Consider the following 24,400-nt stretch of genomic DNA (forward strand, 5'->3'; position numbering starts at 1 on the left):
TGTAAATTAAGATATTTTCACTGATGATGATGTTTAATGTCGTTCTTTTTATTTAAGATTTTTACCTGATGTCTGCTGAATTGTACTCTGTTTGCAAGACAACTTTTTGCTTCAAATACACAACCATTAATACAAAAGAAAGAGAGCCCATAACATGTCATTAACCTTGCTGTTTTAAAATAAAAGATGGGCTTTATACATTGAATTCCGGTTGAGTGGTTACTGATCCCTTGCTTAGTTTGAGCTGGTCAAGTGGTTAACCCTTTACACTCTTACATTGTCAGTCATATTCTGTACCCTGTTTTCTTTGCATCCCCTTGGATCCCATTTCTTATAGTACAGACAAGGAGAATTTGTTTGACAATCAGGAGCCTCTTAAATTGGAGTTAATTTCCACCATTGTCTTGACTTTTACATTTGATCCAAGGGTGATACTGTAAGCAGAAAGGAGAAGCCAGTCGCAATTTGGGGGTTTTAAGGGTTCACTGATGGAAACAGTGAATGATAACCGAAATTTAGCATTTTCGTAGACCGTGCTTGAGATAGTGCTGTCAAATTACGCATTTACTGAGCAACAGCAAATGCATAATATTTAGTTTGACGTTCATTGAGCCGTACAAGGCTAGATTTTTGAAAAATACGACAATTTTTTTTGTTTAAAACTAATGTACAAGCACACAATATTCGTACATTTTATGTGTTTCGGCTTTCAATTATCAGCTTATGTAACCGCGTGTGCCAGGTACACAAAGTTCAAGAGTTTGCTACACAAAGGTATAACATAACTAGTGGCTAGATTCTATGTGCATACTACGATTAGAGACTTCATAACCCTACCTCAACAGTCATAACCTCCAAATCAGTGCTTGCTTCAATACTTTCGAAGAAGTGGTGCTTATCGTTTTTGTAAACTAAGTGAACAACTAGCCCTAGCCAACGGTGTACCGTGGGAGGTCTGGGACGGAGTCAACCCTGGATAATCCGACTCGTGATTGAGGAATTAATCAAACTCGATCAAACACTCGATTAGTGATGTAGGTTATTATAGGCCTCGATTCTCGATAAGTCTTGTTAGGCTCGGCGATAAGTCGAAATCCATTTAAATAGTAAATACAGACATGGGAAATAATATCAGGCTCGGAAAATAATATCAGACACGGGAAATAGCAGACAATGAGGAGGTCTGAAAGAGGCCAACAATAACGGACCCTGTTAATTGATTTCCGACACGAAAATTAATTTTTCGATAGGGAAAATACCCAGACTGAATTTTGAACGGTATGTTACGCCATACTATGGCGTAACATACCGTTCAAAATTCAGTCTGGGTATTTTCCCTATCGAAAAATTAATTTTCGTGTCGGAAATCAATTAACAGGGTCCGTTATTGTTGGCCTCTTTCAGACCTCCTCATTGTCTGCTATTTCCCGTGTCTGATATTATTTTCCGAGCCTGATATTATTTCCCATGTCTGTATTTACTATTAATGCTCGAGTCCTTAAATTATTCGTTACAATCGTCGAGTCCGAAATTTGTCTCATTGCCGGAGCCTGATAATTTTCTCAATCGCCGACACTGATAACCGCAGAGTACTCTCCTACCCAGACTTCTCACGGTACAAGGTTAGGATAGTTTTAGAAAGGTAATAAAAACTGTATATCAATAAAAAAGACTGCAGTTAGTCTTCTCCTTTAACTTCGTGTATATTGTACAATTAAAAAATGTACCATTAGCATAAGGGTATTGATTAAGACCAAATTAAGGAAGCATTTCTCTACTTCCTCGCAATAAATGAACAAAGCCCTGTTTTGGTATTCATGGCGATTTTGGCAAAATTTTGACACTATCATCACAGTTTGTTAAGTTATCGTACAATATCTGACGGATTCTCCAAATGAAAGTATCTCTGGAAAAGTTATAACAAACTTTTCATGAATGTTTTTAACGCTACAACATACGACAATAATCAGCTCGTGCTTTAATAACATGCTAGTAGAACCGGAAAGCCACCTTATAGAGAAAATCAGCAACATTTGAGGGAAAAAGAAAGTTTACAGTGGTAAATTTTTTTTCGTAAAGGGAAGTTTAAGAGCAAGGAAACTTGTAAAGTAAGATGAAACCAAACCAAAAGATTCCACAGCCATTCTGCCGCAACAATTTATTATTCACTAAATGTTGTGCACATGACTAATCACATCCGATTAAAAAAAAAAACTTGATCTTCTTGCATTAAATGTATGAGAAAAAGGTAAATAAAAGCTTTTTAAAACGATGCTAATATAAAACCGAAAGGAACTAAATTGAAAAATGCGAACGGATCGGGGAAACGCCCAAAAAAGAATGAAATTATCTGTTACGCCACAGCTATGGTCTTGTCTATCTTATTTATAAGTTTAACACAACGTCAAAAGTCGTCAGCCTATGATTCAAATTTGGCTCAAGCAATTTTAAAAAGGCAATGGAACTCTTTTAGCCTAACGTATAGTTTGACCATCTCAACGAAACTGTCTCTTTATTTATTACAAAAAGAAGAATAACTAAACCATGTTTATGGTTATGATGCAGTGTTTTCACGTGCGCTGTATTTTTTTTCTTTTCTCGCTAACGTCATACTCGCTTAGCTATAGCTACGTGGAAATATTAAACGTTATCTGAGGATTCTTTGTCGGTCACACAAAAAAGGTTATTCCTAGCTAATTTGAAAATTCACAATATACTATTTCGCTGGTTCAGAAATATTCACTCTAACGATGCGGACAGTCATAGAAAAAGCTTTCATTTGGATGTACATCAGTCTGAGAGAACACTGCATCGCAGTCACTCAACTTAAGGTAACAGTGTGTCATATCTTCACTTCACGACTAAACATTTACAAAGAAAAAGAAAACCTTTCAATAAATATTTCCATAAAAAGCCAGCCGGAGTTCTTTTCTGCCTCTCGTTCCAGTTTTGCCAGGGCAACCTCAGTCCCGAAGGTCTCCCCTTCCCGCAGGCGAAGATCTGGCTCCAGCTCAATGACTACTGGGTTTGCCAGCCCGATGACAATTCTAAAACAAATTTTTAAGAGGTTAATTTTTTTTCTTATCTCAACACACGCACAGACAGTGAAAATGAAAGCGAACATCGCAGTAATGAGCACTACTTAGGTCTTTTTTTCACTGCTGCTTGAGAAGTATTTATTACTGCGATGTTCTCTTTCATTTTCATTTCTTTAACCGCAGTTCACAAATATGATTTTCATATATTTACAGTCACACACAAACACACACACCCAAAAAAAACATAAAAAAAAACCAAAAACACCAACAACACAACAGAAAAGAGGAAAAACAAAGAGAAAGAAGTTTTAGTTATTTCCCTTTACAGATTCTTAGGTTTTTGGAGCTATCTACTCAGATATGACCGATTAGAGTTACTAAGCATGCGTTATTTTGATTCAGCCGATTCATTTTGTAGAAGGTTGATAGCTTGTACAGGTTAACCTTATAGGTATAGGGTTTAGCAAGAGTAACCAATCCGTAATCAAGGGGGTGATATGATTTACCTGAATGAAGCTCGTACAGGATGAACGGCTCGGTGCAACTGCAAGAATAACTTGCACTTTGTGCGACGTACGTACAGCAACATCCTCCAACTACACTCTTCAAATTCGTAAACTCCGCTGGCCATCGGTTCTGCAGTGTTTCCGGCTTGTAGCATATCTGCTGCCATTTGTTTGAAGTTAAAGATGGACCAACAGAAACCTCCGAGTGCCATTTTTGTCTTGGTCAAGTCATTCGTGTCCTGTTGTGTTGGAAATCAAATCAGCGTCATAATGAGTAAAGTGAAAGGAAAATTCACTGGGCGATTATTGTAAGCTGAACAGCGTTAAAAAAATGTTCGACCACTCCCCCTCCCCCGCACTTCATCCCCAAATCTGCCTCAAATAGTATATTTTTATATCATCCTTGTGAGATCGTATTCTAAAGGAAACAAGAGGACCATCTACTCAGTCAACTTTTTCAGTCTCGACTGATGATTTTTAAAGCAGAAATCTGTTCAAAGTTTTGTAGAACTGTTAAAAAATCTGTGGACACGCAGCGACGTGCACACTAGCTATTAAGTAACAATTAAAGATCGGAAGGGGAAAACATTAAGGAGCATTGGCCTCGGTCAGCCTTACCTTTTTAAGTAATACGTCTAAGAGCTTTTCACCCATCTCTGTCAGCAGTGACACGTGCTTTTCTGCTTGGTCCTTGTTATGTTGCTCCATCTCCTTAAAATTGCCAGCAAATTGGCATCCATTGACTCTACATTGTCGCTGCCTCTCCTCGCAGACAAGCAGATGGGTTTGCAACTCCATCCTAAGAGTAAACAAAAGGTTAAAGCTACATGAATGTATCTACTAACGAGGAAAAGAAGTCGCAACTGTTCAGCTCAACTCATATTTTGTATTTGTTTATTTCATTATTTGCTGTTGATTCTTGAAAGTGACAAGGATTATAATAAGACAAGCCAAGTCATGGATATTTTCCCAATAACACTGCGTTTGAGTCGCAAAGTAAACTTTTGGGGCTAATTTTGGATCAATTTTAATCTTGGACGGAGTAGCAAATTGAAGGGAAGCTTTCCAAAGTTCACGAGATTTATATATTTAAAGATGATATTTCTATAAAAATTATATACAGTAAGCTTTGAGTACACTTGGGAAAGATAAAGAAAACCTTGAACTCAGTGACAATTTTCAAAGTCGTACATGCTAGTATGGTCTACATGGGCTTAAAAAATCAAATATAAAAGACCTAATATAAGAAACTGCATGCCCACACCAGATGCTTTCTTTTACGCACGTAAAGAGAATTTCATTTTAAGTTTGAAATGATAATGTACAACGCTTTGTGACCACACCTTCTCGGACGCTTCCTGCATTTTAGAGGGCAACGGATTTCTCCCCTTATGCAAGTCTTTTCAAGATGAAGTTCCTTGTTGGCCACGGTGGTATTCTGGTGGCATTGTTCACACGAGATGACTGCGTAGAGGCATTCCTCCTTATGGGTCGGCTCATCCTTTCTTTTAATGCTGCGTTGGCAGCCCCTATTAGAACAGGATACGAGGGCATCGGGGCAGGTGTGCCGTGCTACCACTTCGATGCTCCCCCTCTCGTTGCACGCAGTACATTTTACCTCGATCTTCTCTACAAGCTTTTTGAGGGTGAAGTTTGTCTTCAGTTGTGTGGAGCTCCATATAGGCTTTTTACAAAGGGGGCAATGGCTGGTAGTTGGGTTTTGTTGCACCCTACTAATACAAGTTTTGCAGAACGTGTGGCCGCAGTCCGGCAAAATAATTGGCTCCAGCATCAGGGTATCACTAAAGCACAAAGAGAACATGGATTTCGACTGCTCTGAGTTTTCGCAAAAGAGAATCAAAGGAATTCACGAGAGTTAATCAGAGGACGCAAAGAAAAAAATAAAACTACCGGAAACGCGGGAAAATGCGACCGACTCGTGAATAGGTTTAGTTTTGAATAGGGTTGGCTGAGACGATGGTGTGCGTGTCATTTATGAAAATCGCGAAGGGAATTCGGACCCAAAACAATCCCAGATCCCAGATTACTTTTGAAACTCAATCGAAAGATTCCTCAAAAATCTACCTTTACCCGTACGAGGTTTAGGGGAGTGGCTTGAACTGATGGCGTTCTAAATTCCATACATTTAAATTTTTATGGTTTTTTTTCCCGCGCTCAAGAGTCCAATCAAAAGACTAAATTTTTTTTCACTGTTTCTATGCTATCGGTTGGTTGGTTGCTGTACTAAAGATAATTTTATAACGCTCTGAGAAACCTGATATATGCATGCATGAGTTCACCCGTAAGCATGCTTGCCTCGCGCTAGCCAACGCCAGCATGTAAACGCGAAACAATCAGCGTGGTCTGTAAGCTGCTATAGTGGGAAATACTCTCAGGTTTTTTGAATGAACTGACGTTGTAGGTCGGGCGTGTTGTAAGATGGGGTTAAACCAGTAAAAGTCTAATCCTAGGCATGTGGAACATGGAGCGAACTTAAAAATAGTTAACACGGCATGTAGAGAAATAAGCGTAAATCGGTGAGACCTACTGAATTTGTTACAATTTGACTCACAATCAATCGGACTCTTTCTACCGAAAGCTACTACTGCACATAAAGAACGCTTTCTTTGGTGGCATTGTCGCATACTGTTCAGTAGTTTGAGCAATAGGAGATGAAAGACACAACGTATGGTTGGATTTGAGTTTTTCGGAAATTAAATTTTCCATATTTTTGAGAAAAAAAAGAAAGATGAACTATCCTTACCATACTTGACATTCGTAGTCCTTTGGATAGTTAGTTATCGGTGTAATGTTATCCATTTCTTATATCAGGGTTTCTTGAGTTTTCTTAAGCACGTCAGAACACTTCAATGCCAACAACTTGCCACTCAGTAACCAGACGCTATTTAGAATGCATGACAAACAATAGCAGCAATCCAGGGAATGTTAAAATCAAGCTCGGCTTCAATAAAGGACAATTCAAACTCAAAGTGCGATCATTATAATTCTCTAGGGACACAAGAAGTCAAAGGGACAGGTGAACTCGCCTACTACAAAGGGAAACTAAGAATATAAATTCAGAGATCTTACGAGACAATGACATAATTTTTTTTTAATGAACGTGAAACAAAGCCATTTAAGATTAAGTTAAACTTCAGTTCGGCTTCAGTAAAGGCCAATTCATTCAAACCGACACTCTGTCAGTAGAATACCCCAAGGACACTAAGAATCTACTTCTCAGTTCGTGTGGCCTGCTACAAAGAAAGACTGTTGAGTCCCGTGGGGGCACTTTTCCTATCTGTCAAATATCGAATAAAAGATATATTATTCAAGTGTTATTACGTTTTCTTATATTTTGGCGTCTGGGTTTCAAAATATATCGCACGGCATTATCATAACATGAAATCGATCGCATAAGGCGTACGCGAAAGACAAAACAAATCATGAAAAGGAAAAAAATAATGCGCTTAAAAGTTCGTTGCTTAAAAAGTAGAGCCTAAAATAAAAAATAAATAAATAAAACGCACACACAAACAAAGTTTGGTTGCTCCGCCTTCAGTCCGTATTTCCGCCTTGTTCTCGTGTAAAACCATTGTACACTCTGCCCTAATGTGTTGAAATACCGAAATAAACTGCGGTAAAGGACATTTTTTTTTTAAATGAACGTGAAACAAAGCCATTTAAGATTAAGTTAAACTTCAGTTCGGCTTTAGTAAAGGCCAATTCATTCAAACCGACCCTCTGTCAGTAGAATACCCCAAGGACACTAAGAATCTACTTCTCAGTTCGTGTGGCCTGCTACAAAGAAAGACTGTTGAGTCCCGTGGGGGCACTTTTCCTATCTGTCAAAAATCGAATAAAAGATATATTATTCAAGTGTTATTACGTTTTCTTATATTTTGGCGTCTGGGTTTCAAAATATATCGCACGGCATTATCATAACATGAAATCGATCGCATAAGGCGTACGCGAAAGACAAAACAAATCATGAAAAGGAAAAAAATAATGCGCTTAAAAGTTCGTTGCTTAAAAAGTAGAGCCTAAAATAAAAAATAAATAAATAAAACGCACACACAAACAAAGTTTGGTTGCTCCGCCTTCAGTCCGTATTTCCGCCTTGTTCTCGAGTAAAACCATTGCACACTGCCCTCATGTGTTGAAATACCGAATTAAACTGCGGTAAAGGACATTTTTTTTTTAAATGAACGTGAAACAAAGCCACTTAAGATTAAGTTAAACTTCAGTTCGGCTTCAGTAAAGGCCAATTCATTCAAACCGACCCTCTGTCAGTAGAATACCCCAAGGACACTAAGAATCTACTTCTCAGTTCGTGTGGCCTGCTACAAAGAAAGACTGTTGAGTCCCGTGGGGGCACTTTTCCTATCTGTCAAAAATCGAATAAAAGATATATTATTCAAGTGTTATTACGTTTTCTTATATTTTGGCGTCTGGGTTTCAAAATATATCGCACGGCATTATCATAACATGAAATCGATCGCATAAGGCGTACGCGAAAGACAAAACAAATTATGAAAAGGAAAAAAATAATGCGCTTAAAAGTTCGTTGCTTAAAAAGTAGAGCCTAAAATAAAAAATAAATAAATAAAACGCACACACAAACAAAGTTTGGTTGCTCCGCCTTCAGTCCGTATTTCCGCCTTGTTCTCGTGTAAAACCATTGCACACTCTGCCCTAATGTGTTGAAATACCGAAATAAACTGCGGTAAAGGACATCATCGAAAACAACATCGTAGACCACATTGCTTGGTCTGCACAACCGGTTTGAAGACTTTTTGCGTGCTTCACCCTCATCAGCGAAAAAAACTCGTGCTCACCGATTGCTAATTTTGCTGCGAGAGGAATTCTTTTGCTCGAATGTAAAGCGAGATGCCGTGGTTGGTGTCCCGCTCCAACGGATTCACTTGTAGCTGCAACTCCTGCAAGCTCGCGTTAGAAAGGTTTTGCATTGTTTCAGGCACCACGACAGCCTCCTCCACCTCTGACGCTGCATCAATGACATCCGGTTCCTCTACGCCGTAATAGTTGGCGTCTATGACGTTGCTTTCGAAGAAGTCCTTTACCGCTGTATATTCTGATCCAAACAAATTAAGCATTCCTAGAATGTACAACTGATTTGGAGTCTTTTGTTTTTCAGTAGATAGCTTATGATTGTTCCAGGACACCTTAAACTTTTCTAGATTTTCATTAATCCGTGGAATAAATACATAATGTAGAGCTGCCAGATCCAGTTCGTCGTTCGGATTCAGAAGATTGTTCCTCTCTAAGAAATAGAAGAGGAGTCGGAAATACTCCGTGACCATTTTCCGCATGTCTCTCCACAGCCTCTCTATCCTCTGGTTATGGACCGAACTACCTTGCAAAATGCTGCCGCGACCTTCTCCTCGTTTTTCAACCATAAGGCGCGCAACTTCCGCATTCTCTCCACCCTTATCTGTCCTCACCCGTGATGGCCAACAGAATTCAGTTGTGGCGCCTAAGAATAAATTGGCCACTGTTGCTGCCCTATTATTGCTGGAACAGCGGAGGAATACAACAAGCCTCGAATATCCGTCTATTCCTCCGTGCACGACCAACCTCCATCTGAGAAAAGAGTTTTAAAACACCTTTCACACGGTACTCACATTATGAGTGGGGAAGAGTAGAATATGGTGCATTTTTCTTCTACTGAATTCCATAGATACATTAAAGGAAGTAACAGGTATTAATTCCCGAATACAGACGAATTACAGCATGTTAAAAAATGCTGTTGATGAGGAACGTAAATGTCTTCCGCTCTGATCATTTTTAATTTTCCTCAAGCATTATTGTAGAACAGTGCAGGCGATCTAAAAACAATGTATTTATGGTATTTTTTTTAGGTCTGTTACTTACCGTATCAGCTTGTGATTGCCATCCAAGTGCCACAGGCTGTTTGGGCCTACAATATATATTTCAAACACTAATAAGTCAACGATCCTGGGTTTGATCATTTGTTATTTTATGATGAAAGTAATTGGCTCTATTCGAGAACGAATATCCAAAGTCATACTCAAGATATGGTAATGTTGGACGGACATGAGCTCCTTTTCTGTTAAGGTCGACGTGTAAAAAATGGACATCAAAACCTGCACAATTCTCTTAGCGACACATACTTCATGCGGTGCAATATGGAAATAAGCAGCACACTTGATCACATCTATTCAAATCTATGATTTGCGGTTCAAAGTTTTATAACTCAGAACGTAAAATTACCTGGAACGCTATAAGTAACTCTTGGGGTCAAATTTCTCCACCGCAGGCCTGCACCTATAGGATCATGGCGAACTAATGCCTCTGCGATGGCAGATCTTCTAGCGTAGAGGGATCGAGCCGCTAATTCACCCTCGATCATAATGATGCCCGCATTCACACTTCTGGACTTTATTTCAGCCACTATATCTATCAGCTCTTGCATACCTAGCTTCCTTCTTCCATAATGCTTTCTTCTTTCCATTTCATGATAGATGCGACGTCTCCATATTGTTGAAATCGAGACCCCTGCGAAAAGTATTACAGGTAAAATCGTATGAGACACCCTTTATAACGGCGAATATGAAACATAGATCAACCTGTGGCCAATATAAAGCAGCCATATCGATGTTCAAAAACTTTTTAAAATATGAATTAAAATAAAAGAGAACACATCCATTCTCGAAAAAAGGAGCATGACAAAAAAAAAAAAGAAAAAATACGAGTGACTCCGCGTGAGCATTTTCTTTATTATGAAATTACTTTCGGCTCACCTAGTGCTTTCGCTATTTCTACCCATGACAAACCATAGGAGCGCATCACTTCCAACTGCTCCTTCGTAATTACGTAGGATGGTCTACCAACCCATTCCGTTGAGGTCACAGGTGCCCGGTAACACAACTGCTCCCTTAGAAAAGGAACAAGGCAGCTGTACTGCTCGATAACTTTACCAATCCTTATTTCTATGGTCGACAGACTTTGAACTAATGGGGCCAAAATGTCCTCAGCACAGGGTTTCGTGGTAATAAGATGCCATTGGATTTTTTTTAAATTCATTACAGCGGCTTCCAACTTAGTCCAAAGGCCGGTTAGTCTTTCTGGAGTTGAAGTACTGTCCTCAATGGCAGATCGGGCTGTAAAATAAAGCGCTTGAACGTCCAGCACAAAGTGTTCTATCGCGTCCGGATTGAGACTAACAACTGTAGAAGAAGTATGTCATTAAATAAGACAACATTGACCGAGGGTCTCAATGGGGTAACCGTTAACCGTAAAACGGCCACAAAATTTTGCCTTTAGGCGTAAAAATTGACGAATTTTAACCGCTAATCGTATAAAAAAAAAGTTGACCGTACACAAAAAAAATCCTGGGACAGCAATGGAGAGAGATTAACCATTAGCCGTATATGGGGAAAAATTTTAACCATTAGCCAAAAAATCCAACACCCTTTTGAGATCTTCTTGACCGTTTTGGTAGTCCGGGACCTAGAAGGGGGAACGAGATATATTCTTATTCTAAAACACGAAATTTGCGCCGCTCAATACATTTTGTCCTTTGTTTTCTCGATCAAAATAATTTGCGCCCCTGTAAATCGCAGAAGAAGCAGTGGAATACGAATACTTTTCACATAATGACCACAATGGCGTTTGAGTAAGTGTTCTTGGAAAGAAGCCTGATACCTACCTGATGCGGGTTGAAGGATGCAAATTACAAGACACCAGGAAAGAAATCTATACCAGGAAAACTTGTTTACATGCATCGTAGCGTTGAAAGAGAGGTTTTCCTTCCACGAGACTGGCAGTTATAGTTCCCTTGAATTTTTCGACAATTTATCGCCAATTGTACTTCGAGCTTTCTATAATTTTAACAGCAAACAGGAACCTTGTGAAAGATTCATAGCACACGTCCCGCAGTGAAATTAAATTAAAACAAAAGGTCTTTCTCTGTTGTGCCTCACCTCTTTGTTAGAAATTAACTGCAAGTGACAACCATTTCCTAGAGTTACAAACTCGTAACTCTGACTTGGCGTACGGAAGCAAATTATATTCATAAAATCCATTCATCGAATAGGAAATGACTGACGTGTAATTTTATAAAATCTCAAGAATGTTAACCAGCTCGTGCAAAGCCTTGGATCCTAAATTCATTTAATTATGAAAAAAGAAAAATTAGAAATGTCACACCACCAGTAATCATCATTTCGGATATGACGTTGACGTTACATTTGATACCAGCATAGGAGTGTTTCTCTAAGTGGCACTACTTTTCAGATGAACGAGGGAAGTTCTTTTCGCTCCCTACAACAGCTTGTTTCATCTGTACAAACAAATCTTGAAATGTCTGGTGATCACAGCGTAGGAGCCATCGGGCCTATTTTTGACCCCAATGCACAAGTTGGTTCACAGGACTCACAAATTGCAGGCGGGCTACCGGGCGCGAAGCCCTACCGAACATTCGTTTGGGTGGACGACATTGCGCAAGTAACTCAAAACCCAACTCTTGCCCCAGATGGCAAAAAGGTCAAGTTCGACCAGAGGCTTTGCGGAGACGCTATGGTGGCGCACCTAAAACGGGAAATTCCCGAAATCACGGCGACCAGGTGAGTAAGACAGTTTTCCACAAATATGGTCTACATTCTTTCAGCACCGCACCAGCTTAGAACTTAAAATGGCGAGCGTGAAAATGGTGACTGAATTCTAGTTTCAGCCACTTTTCTACGCAAAATATTTTTTATTCACTGAATCAGCTGGTTGTTCTGGACTAATGTTCCTGGAGCAGCGCTAATCGCGCGTTTTTATGTTGTGAATTCCACAGGGATTCCACCGCAAATCGATGAGAGGGTTGCGCTAGTAAGATAAAGTCTATTTTAAACTCATTTATTTCATTTGACAAAACTTAAAACCCTTATTCTACGATAACTTCATTTGACAAGACTTAAACCCCTATTTTAAGATAACCTGATGGCTAACTTAAAACACTACGAACAAAACAGTCACTAATCAAACACGCCGGCAAAAAATTCAACAATTTCCGGACAATCATCCTAACATAACCACACAAAATTGTAATTCAGTATTATCAACTGAGTTGCATCTCAGTTGATGACACTAAATTACCCTTTTATACTCTCCTAGCGACGCAGCACCAAAATTTCTTTAGAATCCTATCCCTTTTATTCACAACCACACAAAGTTGAGGATTAAATCGAGATTTCTTAAGTCGAGAGATCAATGTGAAGTAGGCTTAATTTTTGTGACTGGCAGTGTCAAGCGGGCAAAATAACGTGTAAATAGCTGACCCGAAGGGTCATTCAAGTGCAGTCCAATTTAGACCGCGGATTTTGATGATCAATGGAATACAAAATTTCGTCTTCTGTGTTTCTTTTTTTAATTAATTCGATCTTCCATTCAGTGCTAAATATAAGCCCTTGTAACAGTTTTTCAAAAACTTGAGGTTTAAGTGATATTTGATCCCTTAGAACACCAGCTCCAATTGTCAACCCCAACCAACTAATTAGACAGCCTCCTTCTATGCATGATTACGCATCAAACTCTCTCTCGTTGCATACTAGGCTTTTTTTGAGAATAGCACAATTTTTAATCAGAAAATCTAATAATACAATAACTACAAAAACAATGCCCTATTAATCTAATAATATTAACTAGATAAGGCATCAATACATTTACTTAGAAAACTTAAAATACTACAATTGATAAAATAAAATCTACAAATAGCTTCTATTAATGTTTAAAATGCGTGATAAATACTATTTAAAAACTTAACTAGTTGGGTCTCTACGGTCTTCAGGGTTTGATTGTAAGTTCCCTGGTTTGATTTCTTTTACATATTGTTAATAAGTCATCTTGGTACCTGAGCTTTTTATCCGTAGATACCTTGATTATTACAAAGCAAAGCCAAGTGGAAATCATCAACTGTATAAAGTTGGCAGCAATTTGTCTGCAGATTTAATCCGCAAACAATATAAACAGGCCAGCACTAGGGTGTTCCTGTCTGCCACTGTCACAGGGGGGAGCCAAACAGGTAACTCTCCACCTGACTTGGGACAAAGGGAAATCACCACCACAAATCAAGGTAAATACTGAATCACAAGTGATTGCCATAGTAAAAGGAATGAGAAATGTATCTTCTTGATGGCACTTGAATGCTTGATGTCCTTATTTCCATAATCCTGATTCACATCTGGCAAAAATTTCAGCCATAGCTGTAAGTCAAGATAACAAAGAGCCAGTTATTGACCAAACTTCAATATTACAGTGTTTGTAAAAGGATTAGACACATTTATCCAATTGTACTCAGTAGGGTAAATAAAGCACTTGCACTGATTGGATGAGATGTTTGTAGCCATGTCTGCTGAGTCAGTAATTGCTGAATGCTGCATACCTAGTTTCAAATTGAATTAATAATATTAGTCATCTGTCTCATGTCCAGGTGTACAAGCTCCTTCAACTTCCACACAGAGTCAGCTGGAGAAAGGTACCATTCTCTTAACCTTTGATTAAGTTCGTAATTATGTAACTTCTCATAACCTTCTATGTTGATATTGGATATGATTGTAAGGTTCTGGCTTTCATATTCCATTTAGGGACAATTGAATTAAAATCAGCAAGATCATGAAAAAACATTTGTACACAACTTTATAGTTTCCAGATACTGGATTTGAACTCAAACTGACCACCAGTCTTACATCCAATCAGCAGCAACATTACTCCCTTAGTTAAACCACTGAATCTCACAATTATCTTGTCAGGTGAACTTGGGCCCCAATATCAGGGTGACCAGCGTCCAGGTACTTCATGTATATTGTTTGAAATTCAAATCAACAAAAGATAATTTAAGCCAATGCTTGGTCTGCTTTCTCATGTTTTAATTTCCTTTCTTCTCTCTTTCATTTGATACTCAATTAATTTGTGTTTTCCCCTTCATTTTGCAGTGGGTTCAGTGACTTTCAAGCTCTCGGACTCTGGACTTAAATACTCAGGTACCATGAAATCAATACATAAAGGGAGGTTTTAGCGTATAAGATAATTTCAGGATACATTTGTAGCCTATCGTTGGTAGTTGTAGCAAGAAAGAAATTTTTTGTTCTACTTTCCCATGACACAACTGTTACCATCTCCATTGTATATATAGCTTATGGCTGCATTTGACTTCATACATATGTCCATTCTAAGAACATCACCCATTGTGAACCATTTGATAGTTTCTCTTAAAATCCCTTCAGTTCTAACTTCAATAGTGCCCCTATATTTACTGTGAGCATAGAATGGAAAACTGACCTAAATATGGTTGTATGGGGGATGGGGGTTTGGAAGTAAGAGCTATATAATTTCACTCTGAGTGGCAGTGGGATCAGATGAGCTCTAAAGTAGACATTAACTTTTACCTTTGCAGGATTGTGTACAGATGGTTTTTGCCAAACCATATTTCATTTAACTACGGCAAATATATGTCCTGGAGTTTCCTTCATTGGAATCCCATTCAAAGCTGTAAGCTAGTTCACATTATACCATAGCTCTAGTAAATGTAACCGGTACACAAAACCTGAAAATAATTATTTTTATAAAGGTGTTTTCAAAATATGCATTATGCTAGAAGTTTGGATTCATTGTAATCATATATTACTATGTGGTGTGGTAGTCTTGATGTAACTCCAAGGGTTCTGATTGGTTCTTGCTTGGTTGGTATTTTTTCTGGTGGAGAGTTTCCACGGAAACAGACATAAGCTGTGCTGTATTATTTTCTTTTTCTCGAAAACCGCAAAAATTCAAAGTAAACATATATTTTCCAAGAACCATATACTAATCTACTTACTAACATCACTAGCTCAAGCCATACTGAGGAATATTGTCCCTTAGTTGTTTTTGTATGGACCTTGCTGTACCCAGTCTGTACTGCCACAGAGGGTCAGCCTTTTCCTGGCTTTTTCAAGCAGGTATGCTTTACACAACGAGATATTCTTTCTCCTTTTAGCTTTGTTATCACATTAAAAGAGGCCTTCAGATGGCAGTGATTGTGATTTTAAAGGCTTCACACACTCTCTCTTCTGCAGAGAGAGACATGTTGAGGTAGCTATGATTATCATTTTAATAAGTATCGGGAATGTTTTTCAATATCTCTATTTTCTACATATGTATCCATACCCATACATACTGTTCAGTTACCACATCTCCCACTCTATGTATTCCTTAAGCATTTCAAATTTCTTATTTTTTGGTTATACAGTGACCTGAATAATGCCGTCATAAATGGAGATTTTCCTGAGGATTGCCTCTTCTGGATATCTTGCATTGATTCCATAGATGGAAAAGAAGGTACATACATGATATAGGGCCACTAATGAACTACAGTATTTCCCTGAACAAGTGCCCGGGCGCTTATTTAAAATTATCAGCTAAAAGGGGAGGTGCTTATTTGAAGGAAGGTGCTTAATTGAGATAAGTTTTCCTTTCAACAAAAACAGAAAATAAAATGCTATACTGTTATTCATGTAGATGTTAAGTCAGTATTAACTGAGCTGTCATTATTTATCAACTGTTTTCTTCAAATGCATCCCAATAACTTTATAATCAATGAAATTACAGGTCTCTGTAGAATAGAGAATAGTGTAGTTGAGCCTGGGAAGGCTAGAGTATTTACCAAGGGCAGGGAAATAGGACAAAAATGAAAAGAACAGATAATGCACAGAAAAGAACTCTGTAAGCACATGATGATGGAAATAAATAGAAGTGAGTAAAGGAAAAGGAAGTACTTTTCTTTACTGATTCTGCTGAAGTTGAAGGTTAAATAAATTGGCCATAAAAACAGGTTTTCCCTGTATCCCTGCTAATTTAAGAAATTGAGGGGGGGACTTATTTGACATTTAGGCCCAGAGGGTGGCTTTTTATTCAGAGGAGGGGGCATTTATTAGAGCATGGGCACTTATTCAAGGAAATGCAGTAACCAAACACCAAAAATGATATTAAGCTTTTACATAAATTGTGTAGATCCCAAGCTAGTTTTACCATTAGCAGGAAATTAAATGATTTTTTTTTTCTGTTTCTAGCCATGCAGGCACTTGGTGGCCAAACTCTTGGTGCACCTCAGATTATTCTGTGTACACCATCCATGGGGGGGTCAAGCCAACCCACACCTGTGGAGAGATATGCAGGTAAAAAATTCAATTGAGTTTTGCTTTACTCCAAGATAACTTCTATTCTGGAAAAGCGTCAGCCATTAACTGAAAATTTGAAGGTTACTGTAAGAACTCTCTTGATGCAAAAGTATGGGTATTTCCTCATAGTGCATACAAAACAAGCAAATCAAAGCTAAAGCTATTATAATTAACTTTTTTTTTTATTTTTACAGGGAGCTTTTTTGACTTTTCCCAAATAAGTGAAGCAGTGCAAAGGGCAGCAGAAGCCGTGGAAATTGCACATGCCAACTGGTAATAGATCTTTCTGGAGTCCCTTTCTTGTTGGACAAAGCTTTAATTTTATGTGCACCATGATATTACAATATGGTACAATTTTGTCTGATACATGGAAAAAATTGATTAAAGACCTCATGTAATCAAAGTAGTGCTCAAAAAATTGTTGTCAACAGTACTGAGCAACTTACTGGACATATTTTAATAGCCCAGGCTTGCATAATTGTCAGGCTGAAAAAAATGTTCATTTTGCCCAAAAATGGCCATAACTTGGATCAAGTTGTAATCAAATAAATTAAACCACACTTGCATCGCAGAAAAAACTGTTAAGTCCTGAAATCAACTATACTTGTCACTCTGATGAAGGGCTTAACACTCAAAAGGCAAGCGTAGAAACTCTTTACAGTGTCCAATTTGCATTTATTTAAGATTATCTTGTTTTACCCTATAATGTGTCAATTTTCTCTAAACATATTTGATTACTGCTAGGAGGAAGATTTTGGAATCACGAGCTTTGCAGATTGAACAAGATGAGGTGTTCCATGCAGCTCAGGAAGCAGATGCTTCTAAAGTATGGTTATTTCAACAGATTTTTACCTTAAAAAAAGGAGATTTCTTTAGCCTTCTTCTGCCTTAACCTTCATTATCACAGTGGTTGATACAGCCTTTATTTTCATACATACAAGTTATAGATTGATTGGCTAGTGGGCAACAGGTTAAATGTTTTTTGATAATTATATGCACCAAACTAGTCAGCAAGAAGAGAAAAAGGATTGAATGGTAATTTAGAATTTGATTGCATTAACCATTACAAATCATTTGAGGAAATTCATTAAAATAAAATGATACAAATCCCAGCGTACCAATGAACACATTTGCATTCTTCCAAATGATGAAAATATTGATTTCTTTTTAGAACCAGCTGCAAACAAATATTTCTGTCAATAACACTTAAAGTTAGAGACTTAAATTTGGTATCAGCTACATCTTAATTATAAATGTTCTTACTTAACAACAGAGGAACCAACCACAAGGTGCAGCAAGGCCAACATTTCAACCTACAGAAAGAAAAGAAAGAGAATTAAGCCTCCCCAAAAATGATATAGTAAGTGCTTCATATCTGAAATAATTAAGACTGTATTTGTGTTGTTTTAAAATGCTCTTTCATGTGATGCAAACCCTTTTGCAGCTTACTTAAATGGGGTTATACATACATTTCAACTCTCACAGCCAGCAAACATGCTCAATGAGATCTGGAAAAACATAATTATAAGAAGAAATAGATAAAATATTTCAAAGGTATACATTTTCTATCATTATGTTGTCTTTTTCAAGATACAAGTAGCTCTTAAGATTTAATGAATGGAAAACAAATATGTTTCTGACACAGGCCGAAGAAATACGCAATTTGCGAGAAAATCGGATGAGAAAAGGACCAAAAGATGGTGTAAAGATTAAAGTTTACACGCCCAGTGGTTTGTTCAAAAGAACGTTTCACAGAGGAGGTTGCTATCAAGTAAGTATGCATGATAACCTTGAAAGCAAATACAGCTTTAAAATAATGTACACAATAATCCAAATGTTTTGATATTTTAAGAAATTATAAGAGTTATAATAGCACCACAACATGAGAAAGGAGATTTGCTTTTAAAAAGTGCTGCTGCACATCCCTCATGTAGCTCATATTATGCAATTTTTTATTAACTACTTGTAGGAGGTGTATGACTGGCTTGGGAGTAGCCAGATGCAGCCATTGTTCTTTTCGCTGGAGACACAGGAAAACAGGACAGTATTTCCAACAGAGGCTATTAAACCTCCTGGAGAGGTGCTGCGGCTAGTAGAAAAGGTATTGAATCAATTAACCAATTCAAGTATTGGTGTGTGGTATTTTTAACCCTTGAATTAGGTTCAAACCCCATGTTTCTTTTTTGCAATCAAAAACTGCAGATTATTTGATAATGCCATTCGGAGAACTTTGTTATCTTGTGAGCAATATTCAGTTTTCATCAATCACTGTATGTTGGGCAACACTCTAAAATGAACTACATGTTTGAACATTCTTTGCCAGTCAGACTAGAACTGAGTTGAAGTTTTTTTCTTTACTTCCAGTCTGAACAGGAAATGGAAAAACTCATGTCAGAGTCCCCAGAAAAAGTAAGTACACATGTTGTACTTACAAGTTGAGGCTTTTTAACACTCTATTTCATCTCTCCTGACTTTTCATACTGCTTCATCCACATGGCCACAGTTATCATAACATGTACCAGAACACCTCTATATGTGTGTATCATCTGTTGCCTGCAGATTGCAATTCTTTCTGTCTGTGTAATTTTAGCCAGACTTATTCCAGTTTTTTTTTGTCTGGTTAAATGTTGGGATTAGGTGATATAGGAAACCTTAGCTAGGGTTAGATTTGCCAGCAGCTGCTTGGCTACAGATGCTTACACACACAAGCCCGATTAATTTGATGACCATTATCTTGGTTATATTGTTAGTCACTAATTCCATATGTTCTCATCAAGATAATGTAATTGAACATCATTATAATTATAAACACTATAATAGATTACTTTTACTTTATAAGATCCTTTTAATGCCTATAATGTACATCCCTTGATATTTTGAAAGGTTATAGTGAACATTCATGCTATATTAAAGCATCTACAGTTAGTAGTGAATTTCCTGAACACCTGTGATGATAAAAAAAGACCCTGTCCTTGCTTAAATGACAGAAAACACAAGGGATGTTTTCAGAAAGTGTATAAAAATGTTTAAGTATGAGATTGAACGTAAAGATTTTGCATTTAAGATTAAGTGGATTGGAGAAATTTAGCACGTTTAGTTATTTTAAATGCCCCAGTTTTCTATGTTTTTAACTTTTTTAAGTGCATCTTTTTTTTCGTCTGGTCATTTTTTCCCCCTTCACACAGTTTTCAAAGTTTACCTGGTTAGTCTTTTAATGCATTTGGTGATTAAATTTTAATTTACTGTTGAGAACATCTACAGTGTTTTCTGTCAATGCCAAATCCAAGAGCAATTTTGCGAGCATTGCTTTAATTATAGGTTCACATGCACACATTTATAGATAACTGAAAAGGAAATAGGGAGGGCATTGACATCTGTCCCTTTACGTACTTTTGCAACTAGAGAAAAACACACCTGAAATTCCTCAACTCAATGTATTTCAGAAAATCTTTCAGCTAGATTTAGTGTTAGAAGGTGCTTTTGTACCTGGAACTTGCAACCTGTACTATAGAGGTGGATGGTGTGTTCCTTTGCAAGGTCTCACCTAGAGCTCTATTGCTAGATTTGACAGCGGAAGGTGCTTTTGTACTCTGGAGCTTGCAACTTCTACTATAGAGGCCGAAGGTGTATTTGTCTGTAACGGCACAACTAGGGCAGGGGTTCACCTGGTGTTCTATTACTAGATTTAGCAGTGGAAGGTGCTCAAGTACTCTGGAGCTTGCTATTTCTACTATAGAGGCAGAAGGCGTGTTCCTCTGCGAGGTTTCACCTGGAGTTCTATGACTGGATTTAGCAACGGAAGGTGCTTTTGTACTCTGGAGCTTGCAACTTCTACTATAGAGGCAAAGGTGTGTTCCTCTGCAGCCCTGGGCGAGGACTCACCTGTAGTTCTATAGGTAGATTTTGTGGCGGAAGGTGCATAAGTACTCTGGAGCTTGCAACTTCGACTATAGAGATGGAAGGTGTATTCCTCTGTGGTGCTACAACTAGGGCGAGGTTTTACCTAAAGTTGAATAACTAGATTTGGTGGCGAAAGGTGCTTTTGTACTCTGGAGCTTGCAACTTCTACTATAGAGGCAATAGGTGTGTTCCTCTACAAGGTCTCACCTGGAGTTCTATAGCTAGATTTGGCAGCAGAAGGTGCTCAAATACTCATTAGCTTACAAATTCTACTATAGAAGCGGAAGGTATTTCCTCTGTGGCACCGCAACTAGTGCGAGGTCTCACTTGGAGTTCTATTACTAGATTTGGCGGCAGAAGGTGCTTTTGTACTCTGGAGCTTGCAACTTCTACTATAGAGGCAAAGGGTGTGTTCCTCCGCAGCCCTGGGCGAGGACTCACCTGTAGTTCTATAGGTAGATTTTGTGGCGGAAGGTGCTCAAGTACTCTGGAGCTTGCAACTTCTACTATAGAGACGGAAGGTGTATTCCTCTGTGTCGGTACAAGTAGGGAGAGGTCTCACCTCAAGCTCTATTAGCAGATTTGGCGGTGGAAGGTGCTTAAGTACTCTGGAGCTTGCAACTTCTACTATAGAGGCAAAAGGTGTGTTCCTTTGCAAGGTCTCACCTGGAGTTCTATTGCTAGATTTGGCAGCAGAAGGTGCTTTTGTACTCTGGAACTTGCAACTTCTACTATAGAGGCTGAAGGTGTGTTCCTGTGCGGTAGTGTGACAAGAGCAAGGTCTCACCTGCAGTTCCAAGATTTGGTAGTGAAAGGTGTATTTGTACTCCGGAGCTTGCAACTTCTATTTCAGGGTTGCAAGGTGTTTTCCTTGGTAGGGGCTCTGCCATTGTCACTGTTAGTCCAGATTTACACTTGTTTCATTGAATTAGGAATAAAGGGGTGTTTTTCTCACTTAAGTATCCTTATCAGTTGTAGTATTGTATCATTTCAAAGATATTTTGTTTTAATATTAAAATAGAATTAAGGAACTGAAAGAAATGCTGAGAAGTCTTAACTTCCCATTTGTTAGACAAAACTTGGACGTTAAATTCTCCTAGAGAAAGACAAATGAAGATAATCTATTTCTGTAATCAATAATTCTTTGAGCCAGGGATGCTTCCACTCTTCTCCTATTTCCTTCCAGGTGTCATTCAAAGGAACTGGCCCTTTACAAACTGACAAAGATCTTAATTCCACCATTGAGACCAGAGGTATGTTTTGATTGGTTTTTGTTCTAGCCTTGCAAGTGCTTTTCACCTCGTATCTAGCTTGAATGCTTTAGAGTAATGCAAACAACACTAGTACTACTGAAAGTAAAGTAACCAGGAAAGTTTGTATACTAAATTAAATTAATAAAATTGTACACTAAAATGGTGTTAATGACCCATTTTTCATCTTGTTTAAAAAGAGTGAAAAATAGATGTGCTCCACAATTATAATTGGATAGTTACAAGTAGATGTACACAGAAAATATTTAGATTTTTTCCCAATATTGGAATATTATTTGACTTTGGTATACATTAAAGAATGTCCTCATCATTTGGAAGTTCAGGTCATCAGTTTTTCAAACTTCTATAATCAGGGTGACCACAAAAACAGTGTGGTCAATAGCCAGGACTTGATTGAAGAAATACAAGTAAATAACATTACATATTAGTTAAACAATACTTTAAAAATTCAATTTAGCAGATGATAGTAACAAGAGCATTGGAAAGAAAGTTAAGAAGATGAAGAAGAGAATAAAAGAACTGGACAAAAAGGCAACAAAAGGGAATCAAAAGACACAGATGACAAAAAGAGGAAAAGAAAGAGAAAACCAGAAGACAACAAAAAGTCAAACTTAAATGTAAAAAAATGAAAGCCAAAGAAGATGACATTGAAATGAACAAAATAAGTAGACGTCAAATGAGAAGGCTAAGAGCTAAAGAAAAAAAGAAAAGTAAAACTAATAAGTAGGAAAATCTATCTTAGGTTTTATTGCAAGTGACCATCTATATATATGTATTTCCATTAAAACATTTTTTAGCTATTTTTCTCTAAAGTAAACTTGAAAAAAGGAAACTTTTTATGGACCTTAGCTAGTTATACAACACAAATGTGAGAGAACGAGTTGTACTGCGACTTGCTCCCTCACATTTTGGCTACAACATTTAATGAACTGAATTCAAGAGTCTTAACCCTTTAAATCCCAAGATCTGATAGTTAATTCTCCACTCTAGCTGCTACTCATTTCCTTGCTAATTAGTTATGAGAAACTTGCTGCTAGATCAAGATAGCAGCTTCAACCTGACAAGATTGAATATTCACATTATCTGTTTGCTGAATAATGTTATGGGATATTGTAGGAGAAGTTTTGTGTTAATCACTTCCAGGAGTTAAAGGGTTAATGCATGTTTTTATATCTCACTCGTAGGGAATTAATTTATCATCACCTCTCTAAAATACTGAATTTCCATTGTATAATTTGTTTAGTTTGATTTCAAAGCACCAGGTGTAAATTAAGATATTTTCACTGATGATGATGTTTAATGTCGTTCTTTTTATTTAAGATTTTTACCTGATGTCTGCTGAATTGTACTCTGTTTGCAAGACAACTTTTTGCTTCAAATACACAACCATTAATACAAAAGAAAGAGAGCCCATAACATGTCATTAACCTTGCTGTTTTAAAATAAAAGATGGGCTTTATACATTGAATTCCGGTTGAGTGGTTACTGATCCCTTGCTTAGTTTGAGCTGGTCAAGTGGTTAACCCTTTACACTCTTACATTGTCAGTCATATTCTGTACCCTGTTTTCTTTGCATCCCCTTGGATCCCATTTCTTATAGTACAGACAAGGAGAATTTGTTTGACAATCAGGAGCCTCTTAAATTGGAGTTAATTTCCACCATTGTCTTGACTTTTACATTTGATCCAAGGGTGATACTGTAAGCAGAAAGGAGAAGCCAGTCGCAATTTGGGGGTTTAAGGGTTCACTGATGGAAACAGTGAATGATAACCGAAATTTAGCATTTTCGTAGACCGTGCTTGAGATAGTGCTGTCAAATTACGCATTTACTGAGCAACAGCAAATGCATAATATTTAGTTTGACGTTCATTGAGCCGTACAAGGCTAGATTTTTGAAAAAGACGACAATTTTTTTTGTTTAAAACTAATGTACAAGCACACAATATTCGTACATTATGTGTTTCGGCTTTCAATTATCAGCTTCTGTAACCGCGTGTGCCAGGTACACAAAGTTCAAGAGTTTGCTACACAAAGGTATAACATAACTAGTGGCTAGATTCTATGTGCATACTACGATAGAGACTTCATAACCCTACCTCAACAGGCATAACCTCCAAATCAGTGCTTGCTTCAATACTTTCGAAGAAGTGGTGCTTATCGTTTTTGTAAACTAAGGTGAGAAAACTAGCCCTAGCCAACGTGTGTACCGTGGGAGGTCTGGGACGGGAGTCAACCCTGGATAATCCGAGCTCGTGATTGAGGAATTAATCAAAACTCGATCAAACACTCGATTAGTGATGTAGGTTATTATAGGGGGGCCCCTCGATTCTCAGATTCACAAGTCTTGTTAGGCTCGGCCCGATAAGTTGCCGACAATCCATTTAAATAGTAACTACAGACATGGGAAATAATATCAGGCTCGGACAATAATATCAGACACGGGAAATAGCAGACAAATGAGGAGGTCTGAAAGAGGCCAACAATAAACGGACCCTGTTAATTGATTT

The 24,400-nt window shown here is 37.8% G+C and overlaps 1 protein-coding gene across 1 annotated transcript; it reads left to right on the forward strand.

The window, feature by feature from the left end:
* The first annotated feature begins 18,181 nt into the window (after positions 1 to 18,181).
* On the forward strand, positions 18,182 to 22,508 carry LOC136278061 (uncharacterized). Its single transcript, XM_066161253.1, has 5 exons — positions 18,182 to 18,493; positions 18,692 to 18,823; positions 19,087 to 19,131; positions 21,809 to 21,875; positions 22,351 to 22,508. The coding sequence occupies exons 1-5, from the start codon at positions 18,353 to 18,355 to the stop codon at positions 22,506 to 22,508; spliced, it is 543 nt and encodes a 180-aa protein (XP_066017350.1). The 5' UTR covers positions 18,182 to 18,352.
* Positions 22,509 to 24,400: the final 1,892 nt, after the last annotated feature.

Source organism: Pocillopora verrucosa, chromosome 14, assembly GCF_036669915.1.
Source record: "Pocillopora verrucosa isolate sample1 chromosome 14, ASM3666991v2, whole genome shotgun sequence".
In the NCBI taxonomy this organism is placed as follows: Eukaryota; Metazoa; Cnidaria; class Anthozoa; order Scleractinia; family Pocilloporidae; genus Pocillopora; species Pocillopora verrucosa.